Source organism: Ovis aries, chromosome 15, assembly GCF_016772045.2.
Source record: "Ovis aries strain OAR_USU_Benz2616 breed Rambouillet chromosome 15, ARS-UI_Ramb_v3.0, whole genome shotgun sequence".
NCBI lineage: Eukaryota > Metazoa > Chordata > Mammalia > Artiodactyla > Bovidae > Ovis > Ovis aries.
Genome location: NC_056068.1, coordinates 74615517 through 74636568, shown reverse-complemented (window position 1 = coordinate 74636568; position 21052 = coordinate 74615517). Strand labels below are relative to the sequence as shown.

The 21052-nt window shown below is 57.3% G+C and overlaps 1 protein-coding gene across 2 annotated transcripts; it reads left to right on the top strand.

Annotated features, from left to right (window-relative positions):
* The first annotated feature begins 1351 nt into the window (after positions 1-1351).
* CHST1 (carbohydrate sulfotransferase 1) lies at positions 1352-20303 on the top strand. 2 transcript variants are annotated; one of them, XM_027979654.3, is made up of 3 exons: positions 1352-1804; positions 16547-16643; positions 18133-20303. In XM_027979654.3, exon 3 carries the CDS (start codon positions 18175-18177, stop codon positions 19408-19410), a length of 1236 nt encoding a protein of 411 aa, XP_027835455.1. In that variant the 5' UTR covers positions 1352-1804; positions 16547-16643; positions 18133-18174; the 3' UTR covers positions 19411-20303. The 2 variants fall into 2 exon arrangements, with proteins under 2 accessions (XP_027835455.1, XP_042089343.1); XM_042233409.2 differs by lacking the exon at positions 1352-1804 and having other exon boundaries at positions 15326-16643.
* The last annotated feature ends 749 nt before the right edge of the window (positions 20304-21052 follow it).

Below are 21052 nucleotides of genomic sequence, written 5' to 3'. Positions count from 1 at the left end.
GTAACAGCACTGTGCAGTTATTAAGCGCTTGGCATGGGCTGAGTGCTTTGCATACATTTTTACCATCTAGTGTTGCACAGCAGCCCCGAGAGGTGAGGACGGCTCTCTCCATCTTTTAGGGGAGGAAACTGAGGTGCAAAGAGGTTGCATCCTTCATGCACATACTCTGCAGACTGTGGCCCAGGGGCTCCCGTGCTAACCACTCAACCGCACTGTCTGTGGCTGGGTGAGAAGGCTTCCCTGGGGTGCCTGAAGTTTTCAAGTCGCCCATGACTCTCTGGCTATAACTGGAAGTTATAGAGTTTCAGAGATGGGTGGAGATAGAAGCTGACTGCCTTTCCTGGCCTCAGAAGATAACTGGTCAGAAGCTGAGGAGTGACAGGGGATTGGCCAGATGAGGACACAGGCCCCCATGGTGGCCAGCCCGAGCGCAGTCAAAGCCGCGCTTCCCTGCTGTCCCCTCCAGCCCAGGGGCCACTGCTCCCAGGTACTCTCTGCCTGTTTACCTTGCTTCTCCTACACTTCACTCTGAGAGGCCAGGGGTCCGTCTCGTCACCAGCGAGTCCCTGGTGCCCATGCAGACGCGACCTTTGAGAGATGCTCAGTCAATATTTGTGCAAAGAATGAGAGGCCAAGGTGCTTAGCCTGTGGGCTCTGGGCTCTGCCGGTGGGTCTGCCTACATAAGGGGGGCAGTAGCTCCAGATTTCCACCTAGGAGCCCCAGCATCTGGCTGGTAGGACGGGTGGGGCCGGGGTGGAGGGCTGGCCTGGAAGAGGGTCCGCCAGCAAATGCATCTTAATGCCTGCCCCGCACCCCGAACAGCCTGTGGACCCCGCCCAAGAGGTACCAACGGAGCAGGGGCAAACGATTCATTTCCACATCTGAGAAATAACGGGGGTGGAGGGGCGTGACCTAGGGGTGTGTGCTGGGGTATTGGTACCAAAAGATACCAAAAGGCTCCTGTTCGGGGTTCTGGGGTCCCGGGGCCAGGCTGGGGGCTGCAGGCGAACTTCTGGAGGTGGAGGGGCATTCAGGCAGAAGGCCCTCGGTGAGCGCTCTCCAACCTCCCCCCGGCCCCCCACACACACCGGGGGCGGGGTAGGGGTGTGTACAGAAAGTGGCGCGCCTTCGCTTGCCGGGCTCCCAAAACCCGGGTTGTGGGTGTGGCTCCCCCCGGGTTTGGATGGGTTGGCACAGGAACCGGCCTGCGAACAGGGGTGTCCCGAGGGCTGGTGGCCGGAGCAGCGCGGGGAGCCGGAGCCGGCAGGGCGGCTCGGGGAGCGTGAGGGCGCGCGCTGGCGGGGTGGGGAAGAGCAGGGGGCGGGCGGCCGCCGAGGGGCGGGCGGCTTTGGGGGGGTGGAGCCCGGACCGCAGCGCCCGCCGCTCGCTCGGCGCCGTAGCCGCCGCCGCTGCTGCCCAGGGCTCGGGACGCAGGGCGGCTGGCGCTCGGCGAGGCTTCGGCGCCCCGGGCTGCCGCGCTCTCGGTCCCGGCCCCCGTCCCCCGGCCCGGCGCCCCCGGGGCTCTCGCGCTCCGGTCCCCGATCCGGTACCCCGACCCGGAGAACGCTCTCAGCTGGCCGAGCGGTCCTGGGCTCGCGCCCCCGGGCCATGAAGAGGGGCCCGTGAGGGGCGCGCGGAGGCGGTGGAAGAGGCAGGAGGAGGGAGGCCGAGGAGGAGGGCGCGGGAGGCGGAGGATGCCGCCGCACCCGCCGCCGCCCGCCGGCCCCCGGCGAGCCTGACTCCAGACCCGAGGATGGAGCCGGCGCTGGGCGCTGCAGCGGCTCCCGGCGCGCCCCCGACCAGGTACCGGCCGGGCCCGGCGGACCCCGGGGCGGGAGGGAGCGGACTCTCGCCGCAGCAGCCGGGAGGGGCGCGGGCGCGGTGGGAGACGCCCCTCCGCTCGGGGACTGTCGCTACGGGCGGTGCGGGGCGGGGGGAGGACCGCAGCTTGTCGGGTGCAGGAAGGGGCTTTCCGGGGCCGGCGGCGGGTGAACGCCGCGATCGCCCTGGCCCTCCCCGCCCCCATTCGGGGAGGGCAGCAAACTTGAGTCGCGCGGCGGCCCCGAGGCGCCCGATCCCCTCCGCTGCGGAGCGCACTCGGGGGCTGCCTGAGGCTCGGGGTCCTATAGCCTGCCGGGCTCGGGGCTGTTGAGACCCCTGCAGACCCTGGGGTCCCCACGGCTGCACCAACTTTCCAAAACCACGCTGCACGCGGAGACGGGGGCTGTCGTCTGCTTCCTGCCCCCAGGCTGTGCCCCGCACCCGCACCCACCACTCTGCGATGAACTGGTCTTGGAGGGGGAGGGGGGAACAGGGGCTGCTGGAAGGTGCAGAGCTCCCACGGAAGCCAGAACCACCCGCCTGCTCTTCCCCTCCTGGAGAGCAGCCCCTCCCAGGCTCTGGGAACCCAGAGTGGCCCTGGCCGGGAAGCTAGGGGTTAAAAGGTAAGACCTAATGGTAGCCCTCAGGTGGCACCTTGGCCTGATTTGCGATGCCACAGGGTACCCTCCCCCCGCCGCCCCCATCCTGCGCCCGCCCCTCCCAGGGTTACCGCTCCTCACCTCTGGTGCGGCTTTTCTCCTGATGGACTTAAACACTGCTCCGAAGCTGGAGGCATCTAGGGAGTCCAGGCGCCAGAGAATGGGCTTAGACTTTTGACAGAGAGTTGAAGGCAGGGGGTAGGGAGGTGGATGTCCAGAGGATAGATAAGGACTGGAGGCAGAGGGGACTGGGGGTTGGGGACGGAAGGCGGGACCCTGACTGGGAGGGTAGCTGCTCTGGCCAGCTGGAGGAGCCGGAGCCGTGGTGTAAGAGGCAAGCAGGAGGGGGCCCGAGGTGCCAGGTGCCTGCTTCTGGGGTTCCTCTACCCCTTGAGGTGGGGCTGGCTGCCACAGGCAGAGACCTTACTTAGATGGGCAGTCCCCAGGCCCCGGCCCGCAGCAGCTGGGGACACTTAGGGGCAGCACCAGGGCCCTGTTTCTCTCTCCAAGCCCTCTCACCGTCATGACTCACACATTGGATTCGCCAGGGAGGCACAAGCCTCCAATCTATTCTCCCCCCCACACCCCCCTCCTCCTTCCTGGATCCTCCTGGAGCTGCTGGGGCTTGGAGGGGGTGGATTTGCCCTGGGGCCTTGGCCCCCTGAGGGAGGCTCCGAAGCCTGGCACTGCAAACTTTCATTCCCCTGCTGCTGTCCTGATGTTGGCAGGTGAGGGGCTAGGCCAGGGTGGCGGGGGTTGCCCCCAACCCTGCTGAGGCTTTGAAATCCTAGTCCCACCTCCTTCCTGGCACGTACCGGTAACACACGACCTCATCGCAAAGCGGAAGCACATTTTCCCCTTAAAATTCCAAATTTCCCTCTTTGCTGAGTATTGCCATGTTTTTGGCTGGAGGGTTCCTCTTCAGCATCTGAAGTCAAGCTCCTCTTGCCGACAAGCTTCCCCCTGCGTGGTCACCTTTGCCAGGGGCAGGTCCCCATTCGAAGGGATGTGTTCTTCTAGGGCCCTAGTTCCCGAGGAGCGGCACTGAGGGGGCTGATGCAGGGGTGTGAGTGTACCGGCCACATGTACACGCAGGAGGTGTGCATCTGTGCTCCGCTGAGTCTGCAGGGGGCCCAGATGCCATGCTCTCACTGGCCGGGGAGAGGCTTGAACCTCCTTCCGCCCACCCCCCAGCCCCGCCGCAGTTCCCCTTCCCCACATCCCTGTCTCCTTCCCTTGTCCACTGTGGGTCTCTCTTTACTTTTCCAACTCACTCTGCATTGGTGAGGGGAGAGAGCATTTGATATTCATAATCTGGTTCAGAGAAGGTCCCGAAGCCCTGAGTCACGGTATGGTTTCCATGGAAACAGACTTGTTCATCGCGGTGGTGGTGGGGGAGAAGGGAAACATATAGTAAAAATCTAGGCTCCACAAGTGTGGTTGGAGTTGGACCAGCTCCCTTCATGGGGAACAGGGAGCGGCGGGGCAAGGCTCTGGGGTCCCTGTGGGAGGGGCTGCCTCTCCCCATCCACTGGGGTTACCCCTCCCACCCTGGGAGCTGCTCAGCTCCTTCTGTGGCTCTTGGCAGGTTCTGCTTCTCCCACGGGCTTTCTGACTAGGTGCTAGGGCTCATGGCCACCAATGTATGCCTCAGTCTCCTCCTCTGTGAAATGGGAAAGTAAGAGCTCTTCACCCGCCTCATAGGGCTGTTGTGAAGGTCAAATGCGTTAATCCGAGGCACACACTGAGAACACGGCCATAGTGAGTGTTCAGTGAGCACCATTAATTGAAGGTGTTGGAAGGGCACTCCCCCTGGCGGTGCATTCACCTGGATTCACCTGGATCCTCCCCTCTGCGTTGGGCAAGGTGGTCTTGACATCTGGCAAGGTGGTCTTGCCATCTGGCGGGGCTGGCCTCCTGCTTCCTGTAAGAGCCTCCCCAGCAAGCACCGATACACCCCCAGCTGGGAACCAGCCATCCCTTTCTTCCTCCCACGGAGCACATATTTAGGTGGCTGGGGGCCCGAGCACTGTGCTTGGGAGTCCTGGCTCCTGTTCAGACCCCACCTGCCTGGGAGGCTTGCGGGAACACATCCTCCCAAGTCCAGATGGCCGGGCAGCGTCCTGCTTCGGCCCCCTGGAGCTCTGAAGACCAAGAGAGGGGACTGGAGCAGGGGCGAACTTCCCAGATCCCGGAGAGGTGGGTTCACCTGGCTGGAGAAGCATCTCCTGGTGATCCACTGAAGAGGAATCAGGAACTCTCTAGAAAGATAATAGATGCTGGCCTCATCCCTGCAGGTTAGAACCTCTGCCGCTCAAGTGTGCCCAGCGCGCCCTACAAGTCTGGATTGGCTCTGGGCTCCAGCCCAGCAGGCTGGGAGATGGGCGCCTGCCCACATCTGCTTACCCCAGCAACCCATGCCTCGGCAGTGTCTGGGCAGTGGCTCGAGGCCACTCGGCTCCAGTGATGGCCCAGCCAGTCTCCCTCATGGGTCCGTCTTTCAGTTTGCTGCTGTCCCCTCCCTGGCCTGCAGACAACCCCTCCTCCTCTCCACGTCACTGGTCACCGTCCCCCTCCTTCCCCCCCCATAAGGAGGGCGTCCACTCTGAGCTCCCTAAAGGGCAGTCCCTGCATCAGTACCAGCTCTCAGAGCTATGGCTCATCCTCCACACCTGCTTGCTCTTCCTTCTGTTTTACAGATGGGAAAACTGAGATCCTTGGGCTTTGCCAGTCAAAGCCATCACTCGAGCTGGCCTTGGCTGCCCCAGCCCCACCCCCGCCCTGGGGACGTCCTTCCCTCTTCCCTGGCACCCAGGTGGCCCCAGAATCTCCCTGCCCCCAATGCCCCTCCATGCTGAGTTTCCTGCCTAGGTTTTTCCCCCAGGTCTCTGGACCGTTTGCCATCCTCATTGGTGTTCACAACACCTTCCAATTTAATACCCTCTGCAAATTTCATTAACGGACTGTTTACTCCCTCTCTCAGGATCGTTAATGAAGATGTTAGTAAGATCTGACCCAACAGAGCTGGGTCTTGGCAGCCCTGCCTTCTCTCCCGGACTCTGTCCCTCAGCTCCTTCCCCCTGGGCTTGCCTCCTCCACCTGGGACCCTTGGGACCTGCCCCTTCTTGCTTTTAGCCCCATGACAAGTGCTTAGGGCCAAGTCTGTTTGAATTAATTTTGTAAGATTACTTGAGGCGCTGAATCAAATGCTTTGCTAAAAATCAAGATATATTACCCTGCTTGCATTTCCTTGGATCTACCAGTCTTGTAATTCTATCAAGAAAGCTATCAAGTTTGTCAGGCATGATTTGTTCTTTATAAATCCCCACGGTACCGCGTGGGGCACAGAGTTCCCGCGTTTTCTAAATGTTTAGAGATTCTCTCTTGGTGTTTGCTCCTTGATTAGAGCTGGAAGGCCGTGGGCTGGGAATTGTCGCAAACGCTCATCTCTTCCTCTGGGACAGAGAACAGAGCACAGTCCTCCCCTTCTCTGGGTCTCTGCTGGGGAAAATGAGTCGCTTATCACCCACTGCGTCCTTGCAGGGTGCCGAGGGCCCCAAGTTGGGCACCCCCTGACCCCAAGATGGGTGGGTGGGCAGAGGGCCTGGCGCCCTCCCTCAGGGATTCTGTAGGCAGGTGGAGATGACGGACATGTCTGGTGCCGACACTTCAAAGGTGCCGTGGAGTGAGTGCCTTGCCCAGTGCACTAAGAGCATTACCGAGACATTGAGTGTTGCGTTCATGATCTTTAAGGGAGGTGGGCAATCTCTCCTCTCCCTGGGTGCCTGGGAAAGTCCTATGAGGGTAAGCCTGCCCTGGATCCGAGGTCTGGGTCTCAGCCTCTGCTGTTGCTCTTGACCTCTTAAGTGTGCCTTAACAGGGTCAGGGCAATAGCTGGGGTCCAGACCACGGGGGTTAGGGGGTCAGGGAAGGAAGGCACATCTTTAGGGAGAAACTCAGACAGGTGAGGACTTCGCTGCGTATGCACCTCACACACAGAACCGTGTAACCTGCATCCGGCCCCTTGGCTGCCACTTCTCAGCACACCGCTCAGCCTCAGTGAGCCTCGGCCCCTCCCCTGTGAGATGGATCCTCCATGAGCAGTTGCCATCATGTCTTTTTCGGGAGGTCCCTGTTGATGTAGGGGCAGAGGTGCTCATCTGATTGTGAGGGTACCCGTGAGCGGCTCTCCCCAACACTTCTCATCCAGGAGACAGACAACTGGCAGGCTGAACCGTCTGGCATCCTTGGGGCCAGCTGGGAGCTGGTGTTAAGTTCTGGGCTTAGGGGCCAGGGGGACCTTCTGGACCTTGAACCCAAACCCTCTGCCCCATTCCAGACCGTTCCAGGCCAGGTGGTAATCAAGACGTGTTTTGGTGTCCTCTTGGCTGCATGGCATTTGGGCATTTCTGGCCTTGCTGGCCATGAAACCACCCACTCCCCCACCTCTACTTGTCTAACCAGAGCTAGGGCCCCGGAGTGGGGGGCAGAGTGTGTTTTGGTTAGTGCCTGTCCGGTGGGACATTGCCCTGTACCCTCCGCATGCTCGCACCATTATTTTTTCTAATCTGTGCGATGGGCTTCTCTTTGTCATTCAGCTGAGGAGGGGAGAACCACTCGGGAAGCGGTGAGATGGTACCCACGCATCTGTGGTGTGCCAGGAACCAGGCAGGTAGGGCTGCCGGCAGCCCGTGTCCCTCCAGCTGACACAGCAGGGGTCTGATCCTTGGAGATGGTCACTAGCTGTTTGCTGGGTGAACTCGCTTCTGGGTCTGCATGAATGCTGAGGTCAAGGTTGGCGCTGTGTGTGTGGGGATCCTGGTGGCCACCTTGGCCCTGCCTGTCCCCTCTAGCCTCCAGGTGCTGGTGCCATTCCATGCTCTTGGGTGTGGTCTGGGGATTTCAGCTTTGTGGTTAGGGCCAGTGCTTAGGGGTCCTCAGAGCTGAGCTTGAATCCCGGCCCCCACCAAGGACAAGCCGCACACACTTGGACAAGTTCCCTCACGTGTCTGAGCCTCATGCGCCTCGTCTGTGAAAGATGGCAGCAATACCTGTGGAAAGCCCCCGCTTGAAGGGAGCGAGGCCCGTGATCAGCTCTGGGTATTGAGAGGGTGACAGGCAGGAAGGCCAGGGGTCTCCAGATGGAGGAAACAGGCTGCAAGTGTGAGACATTTTTTAATCTCTCTCTTGAGTGGCAGGAGGAAACAAACTGCAAGTGTCAGACTTTTTTTTCCCCTTCTCTATACAAGTTTAAAGAGGTTTCTTTTAAAATTCTGTGTTGCCATGACGACACCTGGTTCCACCTGAACTTAACTTTTCTCAAACCTTGAGCTAACCAATGCATTTTTCTTATGGAAATGTTTTTCTTAAGCTATGTATGAGCTATGTATTCACCCTAGACTCTGTCTTCAACTTGGTTCTGCCTAAGACTCAGAACCAGTATGTTTTACTTGACAAACCAGTATGTTTTACTCATGCAAATGTTCTCGTAAGCTATGTTAATGAGACTACGGCTTTGCTTGGAAACCTGCCTTTCTTCAAGATTCACGTCAATCATTTTATGGCCCGGGACAACTTACCTTGTGCCAACATTATCTCAAAATGCATGTCGTGGGTGAGGGGCCTGGTGCCAGTCTCTGAGTTCTGAGACATTTCCTGTCTCTAATTAGCAGTCTGCTAGGAGAAGGAAATAGCAACCCACTCCAGTGTTCTTGCCTGGAGAATCCCAGGGACAGGGGAGCCTGATGGGCTGCCGTCTTTGGGGTCGCACAGAGTCGGACATGACTGAAGTGACTTAGCAGCAGCAGCAGTAGCTATATAACATCCGGTTAAAGACTAGCGGGGCGGGAGGCACTCCTTCTGCCCTCTTCTGATGTCTGTGTCAGAATATACTTTAATAAAACTTTATTACACAAAAGCTCTGAGTGATCAAGCCTCGTCACTGGCCCCGGATTGAATTCCTCGTCTTCAGAGGCCAAAAATCCCAGCGCCTTTCTTGGCTCAGCAACAACCTTTCAGCATTTCCTCCATCCCATGTAATAGCCCCAAAGCTCAGGTGAGCGTCCCCGGCGCCCAACCCTCCCCACCATATCCCCAGGGGCTAGCTGGGCCTTACGCAGGTGGCCCGAGACTGGAGACTCCAGGATCCAGGGACAGAAGGCTCCCCTTCCCAGCCCCTCGGGCAGCAGCGGCCTTCGCTTTAGCGGCTGTTGGCTGCTTCTCATCCTTGAAGCCGGGAGGAGGGGCTAAAGCCCCCGGTATCCAGGGGGCGGGGCCTGGGTACTATTCCGATGACGACTCCGGCTGGTGGGGAGGGGCGGGGGGCGGGGGGGGGGGGACAGGAAACCGGGGCCTTTCCGTCCGGTGTGGGTGCAGAGTGGCCCGCCTACTACAGGCCCGGCTGTGGTAGGATCAGCCCGAGACAGAGAATGGGCCCTTCTGACTCATCCCTCCCTCGCGAGGAGTCAGGCACACTGGGGCCATGCGGCAGGAGGTCGATCACTCTCCCTGCTGCTGGGGAAAGCTTCCCTCAGCTCGGTCGGGACCGCTGACCGGCAGGACTGTAGGTAGTCTCTGCAGTCTGAACAACAAGCGTCTCCAACCTACACAGGCGGTGAGAGCTTCATGGCGGAGGCTGTGGCGCTACTGTAATTTCTTTGAATATTTCCAGGCCACTATTGCCTGTTTGTAGGTTTGAGTTATTCAGTCGCTCAGTAGTGTCTCTTTGCGACCCCACAGACTGTAGCGTGCCAGGCTTCCCTGTCCTTCACTGTCTCCCAGAGCTTGCTCAAACTCATGTCCACTGAGCCGATGCCATCCAACCATCTCATCCTCTGCCGTCCCCTTCTCCTCTTGCCCTCAATCTTTCCCAGCATCAGGGTCTTTTCCAATGAGTCGGCTCTTTGCAGCAGGTGGCCAAAGTATTGGAGCTTCAGCTTCAGCATCAGTGCTTCTAATGAATATTAAGGGCTGATTTCCTTTAGAATGGACTGGTTGGATCTCCTCGCAGTTAAGGGACTCTTAAGAGTCTTCTCCAACACCACAGTTCGAAAGCAGAGTAGTCCCTCAAAATCATGCTCAGGGTTGTTAGTGAATCCCACTCTGTGCCCAGCCCTGTGCTAAGCTGCATCAGCTTTCTGTCTCACAATCCAAATATTCTAAAGATTCTGTGATCATCTTTCCCATTTCATAGATAAGGACAGTTGAGGCCTATGGAGGTTAAGTGATCTGCTCAGGGTAAAGCATCAGCAGTAGGAGTCGACCCAACCCTGCCTGGTCCCACAGCCAGGATGTCCAACCTCCATCCAGCCTGCCTCCTTGCACGCCTACGGGTAACGTCTCAAGGAGACTTGGAACACCATGCATGTCCGAGGGTCAAAACGTGGATGTTGGAGTGACCTGCTCTGGAGACATCGAGGCTCATGAGAGACAGCCAAGCCTCTCTGCTGATGGTGAAAAGTTGGTGGATGGTCATCTCTGGATGCTTGTCTTTGGAACCATGATTGTGAGAACTTGCCCCCACTGGAGGTGCCTGAAGGATGTGTGTACTGGTTCCGTGGGGGTCTGTGGATAAGCCATGAGGCCCAGGGACTCAAGAGATTGTGTGCAAAACACATGTTCGGATTGGTGTGGATCTGGAGATAAGGACCATAGACCCCACAGGGTTTCAGATTGAGGGGGCATGACCCCAAAGAGAAAGAAGTACTGGGGCTTCCAGTCACCCCTGGGCTGACCCAGACCTCAGAGGCTGAGTCTGGACACCATCAGATCACCTCCTCCCAAGGCTGCACTGGCTGAACTACATGTGGGCATCCTGCTTACCTTGAAGGTTGTTTCAGGACACAGTCCTGCTAAACTTGTCCTTGGACTTACTAGGTATGGGGTCTTAAGGACAGTGATACCTGCTCAGGGCTCTCGAGGAGAGCCTTCTGGATAAACCTTGTGTTGGATTCAGTAACAGGAATAGTTGGGCATCTCTTGAGCAGGTGCTATAATCTTCACCTCATGGATCCCATGAAACACGTAAATGAAATATTTCCCTTTTCTCATTGGCTGCCAGGTAACTCTGACCTGTCTGTGTAACCTCATGGGCTGTTGTGCACTGACCTGGCTCCTCGTTCTTTTGGAAATGCATAACCCTGTTTTCCCCTTGCCTCATTTTCATCACATTATTTTCCTTAGGAAGAAAAAACTGTGCTGTTTTATGTTTTAACTAAACAAACGTGAAACCCTGTGAGGCCTATGGCCCTCTCTCCAGATCCACACCAATCCAAACATGTGTTTTGCACACAATCTCTTGAGTCCCTGGGCCTCATGGCTTATCCACAGACCCCCATGGAACCAGTACACACATCCTTCAGGCACCTCCAATGGGGGTAAGTTCTCACAATCATGGTTCCAAAGGCAAGCATCCAGAGATGACCATCCACCAACTTTTCACCAACAGCAGAGAAGCGTGGCTGCCTCTCACGAGTCCCGATGTCTCCAGAGCAGGTCATCACTGGCTACTGCAGACACAGGGACTAAGCGTTTCCTTTCTGCAGGCTCCATCCCAGAGGCCTGTCTGCCAACTCCGTGCCCCCGTCCATCTCTTCCCCCGTCCAGCTCCCTCTGCTTCTTACTCCAGTTTCAGAGACCCCAGAGCCTCGGGGCTCCTCCATGCTGACTCCTGACTCTGATGAGCTGTATCATCTGATACAGTGATCAGGTTTTTTTCCTCTGCTTCTCCTGTCTTCCCGGACTTCACAAAAGCAGGGGAAAAGGGAACAAGGAGAAAACCGGGAGGGGATTCATCTCCCCAACTGGGCCTTAGCGGCTCTTCCCAAAGCCTCAGGTCCCGCTTTGGAGGTCTCCCCCTTTTTCAGCTCCTGTCTTGTCTCAGCAGCCCCAGGTGACTTCTGTCCCCTGCCTGAGCAGACTGAGCCCAGTTTTTCTGGCCGAAAGATGGCGAATGCAACCCCGGTGCCTTGGGTATGCCGGTGGAGATTGCCAGCCAGCGGTGCCCTGGGGAGAGCAGTGCCCTGGGGGCACAGTGAGACGTCAGTGCTGGGCTTCAGTGCCACACCCTGTCATCAGTTGTCCCTCCAGTTCTTGCATGAGGTGGCTTCTGTTTCCCAAAGTTAATAAACTGGATCAACATGCTCAGTATAAACTGTGCCTTCCTCCCAACAGTCTCCTAGCTCCTCCCACCTGGCAGCTACAGTTAACTGGTTCGGTGCAAGTTCTTGTGGTTGTTTATGCATTGATTCAACTAAATGTGTGTGTGTGTGTATAGATATACTCACATACATTCCCTTAAAAAAATGAGAAATGGCGGCACACTATTGCCCATGTCTTTTCTGGCCCTAGACTTAAAATTTTTTTTTTTTTTTTACTTAATAATATATCTTGGGTGATGGTTCCACCTTGGTACTTAAACATCTATGGAGCCTTCTCTGACAGAATTGGTTAAAAAGAAAATGCTCGGGTGGGGGAGAATGTTAATAATGAAAGGGTTAAGTCTCTAGGGAAGAGAAAGGATGCTCATGGGTGGGTGTTAGGAGGTTTGAGAGCCTTCTGATCGTGTGTGTAAAACTGTGGGCCCGAATGGATCTTCAGGGAAGAGGGATTGTGTCTCTCCAAGGGGGTCTGTGACCCAGAAAAGACAAAGAACCACAGCATTGGGTTGTGAGGATTAAACAGAGCAGGAGGCAGAGATGAACTCGTCAGAGGGCAGCGTCCCTTGGTTCTTGGGCCTCACCGGGGCAGCCACGGATCAGGCTGAGACAGGGGCAGAGCTGCCAGCCCTGGTAGCCTCTTGGAAGGTGACTGGAGCCTTCCCGCTAACGAAGGAGGGTTCCCGCATCGTTCAAGGAGGGTGGTCCTGACCCTGAGGATGAAGTACAAGGGCTTCCCGCGATCGGAAAATTCCGATGGCCAGACCTGGGACGCCCTGGGTCACTGGGTTTAGGGAAAAACCGAGTCACAAAGAGGCCAGGGGGTGAGTCCAAGGTCACTAGCCAGGCGAATGCAGAGCCTGTGGGTTGCTCCAGCCTATGACATTCGGTGTTCCTTCCCTGCTAGAGCGGAAGGAGACCAGGGAGCCGAGGCCCTCCAGATGCTGTGAGGCTGCCTGTTGCCGCTTGCCTCATGGTGTGTGGGTGAGGGAAGAGGGGAGCACAGAGCAGAGCCCGCAGCCCGGGTGGGCGTGTCATCCCCCCACCTCGCTGCTCCTGCAACATCGCCTCCCCGCCGCCTGCCTGCCTGCGTCCTCACATTAGACTGCAGCCAACCAGGCAGGAATTCTGAACCCAGCCGAGACGCCGCGTTAAGGAGCTGCACTGCAGGATGTGGCCACTAGAGGGCAGCAGGGAAGCCACTGCGGCGGTTCCGCAGAAGAGAGCTCGCCGGCTGGGAGAGTGTGCAGGAAGGCAGGGGCTCCGGGCAGACGCTTGCCTGGCAGAGGTCTGGGCACAGCGGTCAGGGAGCGTGTCTGCCTCAGGGCCACAGTCAGTGCTGATGGGTTATGAGAGACCTCCTTGAGACAGAAAGCACACGAGGCATCAATGACGATAAAAGTAACTTAACACTTATTGAGCACTTCCTCCTCGCTAGACACTGTATGAAGTAATCAATCCTAAAAAAACAGGCTTGTTAAAATTATCCCCATTTCTTAGGTGAGAAAACCAGAGGTCCAGGGAGACTGGGGAATCTGGTCATCCACAGGGCTAGTGCCAGAGCCAACGTCCCAAGTGCAAGGCTGTACCATATTATACGCCTGTTCAGATGACTACTGCTACATTATACTTAATTTACGGGTGGGGAAACTGAGGCTCAGAGAAAACGAGTGAGTCACCCAGGGCCGCGTCCTGCTGAGTGACAGGTCCAGGTAGGTGTGGTTTCAAGGCTTGAGCTCTTAGCTCTGAATTCTAGTTCTCCCAGGTGGAGGTGTTTCCCACCCCCATCCTGTACCCTAATTTGAAGGTAGCTGGTTCCAAAGTCTGAACTTTCCTTTGAGAGTGGGTGACTCCCAAGAGAAGTTCGATTTTGGATGCCCACGTCTAAGGCTTGCCTGGATTTTGACTCACCAGAGGTGGAGGGATGCCAGGCCAGAAGCTTCAAGAAGCCCCAGAGAGGGGCTCTGGGGCCCACAGTCCAGCTTAGAGGATGGGGGTATTGAAGGTATCCCTTGCAGTGGCCAGAGCTCCCCTGGGAACAATGGGGCCCGGCCTCAGGGCCTCTGGTTTCCAGGGCAGTTGCTTCCAGCATACCAAGGACACTTGGCGGGCCCTGGGCCTGGTTCTGCCAGGCTGGCAGGCGAACAGGGGCATTTCTAGGAGGGCCTGACTTCCTCCATCTTCCCGTTCCCATGCCCTGGCTTTGCCCTCCTTGGGGGTGGGGGGTTCGAGGAGTGACAACGGGTGGCCTGCCTTCAACATCTTCCCCTCCCGGGTGTCCAGATTGCACCTTGTAAATCTGAGTCCTGCTTTTTAAGGGATTTATAGCATTGCAATGATGCTTTAATTCCTTCTGATTTACTGGCAAAGACAGCAGCTTCCAATCCTGGCCTTAGTTTTTGGGGGTGGTGGTGGTTCAAGGAAGTGAGGGGAACAAACTTAAAATGGTTTCCTTCTTGAAAGATGCTCATCTCTAAAGAAAACCTTGGGTGAATTGTTTTTGGAACAGGAATCTTAAGAGTTAAGGGAACTCTCTTTAAAGCTTCCATTTCCTGTCTTGGTGAGGACCAAAGGGTGCTGAATGTAGCTGAAGAGGGAGTAGGTCAGGGAGGAGGATTTTGAGCATACTGCCTGGCTGGAATCCTGGCTCTATGCTTGGAGAAGTTATCTGTGTAGAACCTCAGTTGTCTTATCTGTAAAATGGAACCATGATCCCACAGGGTTACTGTGAGTGCTAGATGAGCTGATGCCTGGAAAGGGAGCCTGTGACTGGGAGAAACATCATGAGTGCCCAGAAGTACTTGCTTTCTTTCATGTTATTTTACCCATCGTGCTCAGAATAGTACCTGGCTCATGCTAGATAGTAACATACTTGTGAATAAATACAAAGGAAATATGGCCGAATGAAACAGCACTGCCGCTAAAGAAGGGACTCCCGAATAATTTAAAAATATTACTCTGCTCGAATATCGGTGACTTTCCCTACCTGTTCTCTAAAGACGTTCACGTTTGTCTTGGGGCACTTGGGCAGGGCTGGCCTGCACTCTGCATGGGTCACATATAAAGCTGAGACGCTGTTCTCTGTGCGTCCTCCGAGCAACCCTGCTGATGGAGACAGCGTCTTCTGCTCTTGTGGGGTGAGGCAGTGTGGGATGGGGGTGCGTTCCTCAGCTCACACTGGAGGTTCCCCAGAACCTGACTGCGCCTTTCCCCTGTTTACTGCCATCTGGTGACAAGGTACTGCTTCCTCTAAGCACCAAGCAGGGTTTTGCACCTAAAACAGGCCTCCCCGAGCCGCTTCCAGCCCCCTGCCCGTCCCTGAGCTTCAGCATGTTCCTTCTGCACCAAACTGATGGTAGAAGAGCCACAGCACCGGCCCAAGAGTCTGATCCAGAGGGACTCGCGTCTCTCCTATTTCTTACTTGCTTACCACGCCCATTGGCGCGGTCTGAGCCTTAGTTTCATCATCTGAACAATGGGAGTGAGGACCCTGACCTTCCAGCAGGGGCTCTCAGGAAAACAGACTCTCTCCCTGGTGTGGGGAGCTGGGTGAGTGAGTTGAACCCGATAGCACCCATTTGGGAAATGAGGACCCACTGTCCCGCCCCCAAGGGGAATTGTGCCCAATAGTGAACGTGGGAAGAATACGCAGAAGGCGCAGGCATTCACCCAACCTCCACGAGCCCAGTAGTTCAACCAGACCAGACAGCAAAGGGAAGAGCATGCTCTAAGTCTCAGAAGTCATCTGAACATCGCCTTCTAACATCTGGTGCCACTCGCGCTGATTCACAAATGAGCAGGGGACATTAATTACATGCATGTCTGAAGGCCCAATATGGGTAACCTGGAGGAACAGTAAGTCAGGTCTTCTTGGAGGGAGGGAGCATGGGCTCTGGGGAACCTGCCGGATCTGTGCCTCAGCTTTCTTGCCTGTGAAATGGAACCGATACTGGCTTTCACATAAAGTTCTTGCGGAGCACTGATGAGCCAAGGTAGGTAAACCGCTTAGCGCTTAGGAAATACTCATTGGATACTAAGCGAAACAATGCTGTGACCTTGGTGCTTTGACTTAGGGTTTGCAAAGAGCGTGAAGGTCAAGGATGCTCCCTGGTCCATTTGTGCTTTGAGTTTCAGGTAGTCATTTTCCTCTCTCTGTGTGGGTGGAAGAGGAACCTCGCTTCCTTTCTGTCCCTTCCTCCCGGGCTTCAGAGGGTGGGCTGCCTCCACTGAGCTGCCGTTTCCACCTGGAGATCTGGGGTGAGGCTCCTTGCTCTTCCTGACTTCCGCTAACCCCCATTGGGGAAAATCACTGAACAAGGTGAATCGCAAAGGGTCAGGATGCTGCGGATTTTAAATGCAGAACCCATCTGGACTGTGCTCCAGCCGGCCCCGTTTTCTGGGGTAACTTTGACCCTGATGGTACCGTTGTTGGGCACTAGGTACTGGGTCTGGTTGGGTCAGTCCGATCACCAGAGCTGAACTGAGCTGGCCAGCTTGGGGGTGTTTATGTCCAGTGGATTTCTGTGCATCTCTCTTGGGTGGTAGCTGGGACGGGTGCCTCTCTGGGGTGGTTCCCTACATGGGGCACTGACTCTCAGCTGGGCATGCAGGCTTGCCAGCCTCCTGCCCACTGGAGAATCACTCTCTCATAGGGTATGGGTAGCGGGTGGGAGAGGTGGGTGAAGGGGGTGGGATGCTGCCTGGGACTCAGAGGGCTGGACTCAGGGACTCAGAGATGGCACTGGGTTACCTGGAGCCCTGAGTCTCAGTGGGTAGATCTGGGAGAGCAGACAGGGCTTGTGTTGCCCAGCCCTAGGGAGCTGTCCGTGGGGCATACGCAACAGGGGAGAGAGGTAGGAGGGGGCGCTGGGAGCCCCTTCAGCACCACTGCTCTCCCTGTCTCCTTGCAGTCTGCTGGCCACAGGACTGCTGCACGGGCTGTGACTGCCGGCGAGGCCTGGAGATCCGGCAGCTGCAGACTGCCCAGCGCCGAACAGCCCCCCTTTGGTGAGTTGGTGGAGCTCTCCCCTGCCTTTGCCTTCCCCAGGGCGGGTCACTGAGCTGGCCTCTCTTGGCTGGGGGTGGTGCGGGGGGCAACTTTCAGATGCTCGGGTTGGCCCCTACCCCGGGACTCCAGCAGACCCCCACTTTCCCTGCCCTCCCATTCCCCACACTTCCTCCGTTCCTTGAGATGCCCCTTCTCTTCCACCCTTCTCCTTCTCTCTCCCCGGCCTGGGTTCTCTGGGGCCACTGTGGAATCACAGTGGGGTCCCTGAGCTCACCCTGTGGGCTGAAGGGGGTGAGGGCCTAAGGGTGGAGGCCCTTGAGGACTGGATGGGGGAGGGGTGCTGGAGGAACCAGTTCATCCACCTAAACCAGTTCACTCACGTGCCCCATGACCAGGACCCCTTCCTCAGTAGACGTGTGCATAGCCAGTTGTGTCTGACTCTGCAATCCCACAGACTGTGTAGCCCACCAGGCTCCTCTGTCCATGGGATTCTACAGGCAAGAATACTGGAGTGGGTTGCCATTTCCTTCTCCAGGGGATCTTCCCGACCCAGGGATTGAACCTGTGTCTCTTGAGTCTCCTGCATTGGCAGGCAGATTCTCTACCACTAGCGCCACCTGGGGGCCACCCTCTTCCTCAGTGGCCAGGAGCAAATCCTGGAGGCCACTGGGGCCTGGGAAGGGGTTTCTCAGCAGCCCCTGGACCCTGTCTGCTCTGGGCCAGCTGCCTCTGAGGGAGTCCATGAGCCCTGATAGTCCTCCACTGGAATAAGCTGGTCACCTGCATCTGTAAATTGGATGGGGGGAGCAGGAAGGGCTTGACATTGTTGTCCCCCTTCCCCAGCCTGGTGGCCAGAGGTTGCTAGCAGCCCACCCACTCAAGGCGTGCAAGGGTTCTTTTTGCATGGGGCCTTGGGTCAGGGGGCAGCAAGTGACATGGGCCCTTCTTCCTCCTGGGGGTGGGCAGAAGACAGAGGAAAGAGGACCACACGGGGAAGTGGGTGCCAGTTCATGGGAGTGGAAGAAGATGCAGGTGGCCCAGGAGATGCCAGCAGGGGTTACAGAGATGCAGGTGGCCCAGGAGATGCCAGCAGGGGTGGGTAGGCAGAGAAAGAGGAATGGCTGAGGTGGGTGGGAGCTGGTCATTCCCCAGGTATGGGAGTTGAGGGAGTTAGGGTCTTGCCCGGTCAGGCCCCACTAAGCTACTCAGTTCTGATGGGAGGCCCCACAGTATTCTGTAGGTTAGGCCCTGGGGTATAGGAATGGGTTTCCTAAGAGCCCCCGGGAGTCCCCAGAGAATGGTAAAGTCTAGCGTAGGAGCCCTTTCAGTGCTCAGGTGTATGTGGGAGCACTGAACCATAGAACTGGGGCCCCTCCCCTGAGGGCTGGAGACCCAGCTCCTCTCAGGGAGCAAGCTGGTGCCCGCCTCCCGCCGTCAGGGGCACCCAAGTCTGGCTGCTCCCTGACGGCTGCCCGCCTTGGCCCCCAGACCTCACATGCTGGAGAAGCAGCCCCATGAAGGTGCCCAGCCATGCAATGTTCCTGGAAGGCCGTCCTCCTCCTCGCCCTGGCCTCCATCGCCATTCAATACACGGCCATCCGCACCTTCACAGCCAAGTCCTTCCACACCTGCCCGGGCCTGGCGGAGGCCGGGCTGGCCGAGCGGTTGTGCGAGGAGGGCCCCACGTTCGCCTATAACCTCTCGCGCAAGACCCACATCCTTATCCTGGCCACCACGCGCAGCGGCTCCTCCTTCGTGGGCCAGCTCTTCAACCAGCACCTGGACGTCTTCTACCTGTTTGAGCCCCTCTACCACGTGCAGAACACACTCATCCCCCGCTTCACCCAGGGCAAGAGCCCAGCCGATCGGCGGGTCATGCTGGGCGCCAGCCGGGACCTCCTGAGGAGCCTCTACGACTGCGACCTCTACTTCCTGGAGAACTACATCAAGCCGCCGCCCGTCAACCACACCACCGACAGGATCTTCCGCCGCGGGGCCAGCCGCGTGCTGTGCTCCAGGCCGGTGTGCGACGCCCCGGGCTCGGGGGACCTGGTGCTGGAGGAGGGGGACTGTGTGCGCAGGTGCGGCCTGCTGAACCTGACGGTGGCCGCCGAGGCCTGCCGCGAGCGCAGCCACGTGGCCATCAAGACGGTGCGCGTGCCCGAGGTCAACGACCTGCGGGCCCTGGTGGAAGACCCTCGCCTAAACCTCAAGGTCATCCAGCTGGTCCGGGACCCCCGGGGCATCCTGGCCTCCCGCAGCGAGACCTTCCGCGACACGTACCGCCTCTGGCGGCTCTGGTACGGCACCGGGCGGAAGCCCTACAACCTGGACGTGACGCAGCTGACCACCGTGTGCGAGGACTTCTCCAACTCCGTGTCCACCGGCCTCATGCGGCCCCCGTGGCTCAAGGGCAAGTACATGCTCGTGCGCTACGAGGACCTGGCCAGGAACCCCATGAAGAAGACTGAGGAGATCTACGGGTTCCTGGGCATCCCCTTGGACAGCCACGTGGCACGCTGGATCCAGAACAACACGCGGGGAGACCCCACCCTGGGCAAGCACAAGTACGGCACGGTGCGAAACTCGGCGGCCACGGCCGAGAAGTGGCGCTTCCGCCTCTCCTACGACATCGTGGCCTTCGCCCAGAACGCCTGTCAGCGGGTGCTGGCGCAGCTGGGCTACAAGATGGCCAGCTCGGAGGAGGAGCTCAAGAACCCCTCCATCAGCCTGGTGGAGGAGCGGGACTTCCGCCCTTTCTCGTGACCGGGGCTCCGCGGGTGGGGGCAGGGGGCACACGATGTCGGTTTTGATAACATGGACCGTTTTTAACTGTTGCCTTATTTCCCCCTTCCCTCTCCCACCCCGTCTTTGGTGTCCTACCTGCCCCGTCCGCCCCCCTCCCCACTTCCACCTGCCTCTCTTTGTCTCTGAAATTTGCACTATGTCTTGGACAGGAATCCTTGGGGCAGAGGGGGTGGTGAAGTGGGGTCCAGTCCCCACCCCACACCGTTCAGACACTCGGGTGTGTGTCTCTGGTGGATGGTGACAATGTTTACAAGCACCACACGTATACATTCACATACGCACGTACACACACACACACACACACACACACACACACACACACACACACACACAGAGGCGCTTGAGAGGAGAGACACCCCAAACCACACAACTTCTGAGGTTTTTTGAATGGACGAGTGGTCAGGGTATGGTAGTTTTTGCACTGTCTTACTTCAACAAGGTAAGAGGTTAAAAACAAAAAGGCCACCTGTCTCTAATTTATGAATGGTGTTTATCCCTCCCCATCCTGCTTCTGCCTCCCAATATCCGCTGCCCCCCACTCCTTGGAGCAGAGAAAACTGCCCCTTCCTGCCCATCCTTGCCTGTCGGTGAGCAGGTTTTTACTGTGAGGTGAACGTGGACCTTGTTTATTTCTTCCAGTCTGTGGCAACGCTGTCTGTCTGTCTGTCTGAGTTTTGTGGCTGCCCCTGGACCAGTGATGGCTGATAAATATTATGGTTTTCTGATTGATCTTGGGGTCCATCTGTGATATTTCTTTGTGCCAAAAAAAGAAAAAAAAAGAGTGGTTCAGTTTGCTAAATGAACATTGAAATGCTTTATCTGTGTTTTCTGTGAATAAAAGAGTGCAATGATGTCTGAGTGTGATTATGGGACATGCTGAAGGGGTGAAGGCAGAACTTGGTGGGGTCCAGGTGTTTCTGGCTTTGGGGAGGAGAGACATGGAGATGGAGGAGGGGATTCAATGACCAGTTGCTGGTTTTCAGAATTCGTATCACCCTCAACACCCTCAACCGTGAGCTCACAGTTTCATTTCCCTTCGGTTGGTTGAGACCAGTCACCTGATAGCCAGGGGGTGATGCTCAAGTGGTGCGGCTTGCTGGATCAGTGTCTGGAGATCCTGATGTCCTGGTGACTCTTTCCCGTGCCAGATATTACTCCTTTTATTGCTGGGTCTGGGGCCAGGATAGCCGGGGAGGGAAAAATATTCCAGAGTGGCTTGACTCAGGGCAGTGGCCTCCATCAGTGGTCCAGATGCATTTGGTATTTTAACAGCTAGTGCAGGTGTCCCGCTGGCTACACCGGGAGTACCAGTCCTGCTTACTTTCCTGCCGATCTTTGGCAATCTAGCAGCTGCCTTCACGTGGCTTCCCCAGCTCTTATTCCAGGAAAACAGCCGGTCTCTGGGGTGGAGTTCACAGCTTTGTTGGCCTGGGAGAGAGAGAACTCCTGGGATTAGGCAGCTTCAGAGGTGCAGAGGATGAGATGGCTGGATGGCATCACCGACTCGATGGACATGGGTTTGGGTGGACTCTGGGAGTTGGTGATGGACAGGGAGGTCTGGCATGCTGAGGTTCGTGGGGTCGCAAGGAGTCGGACACGA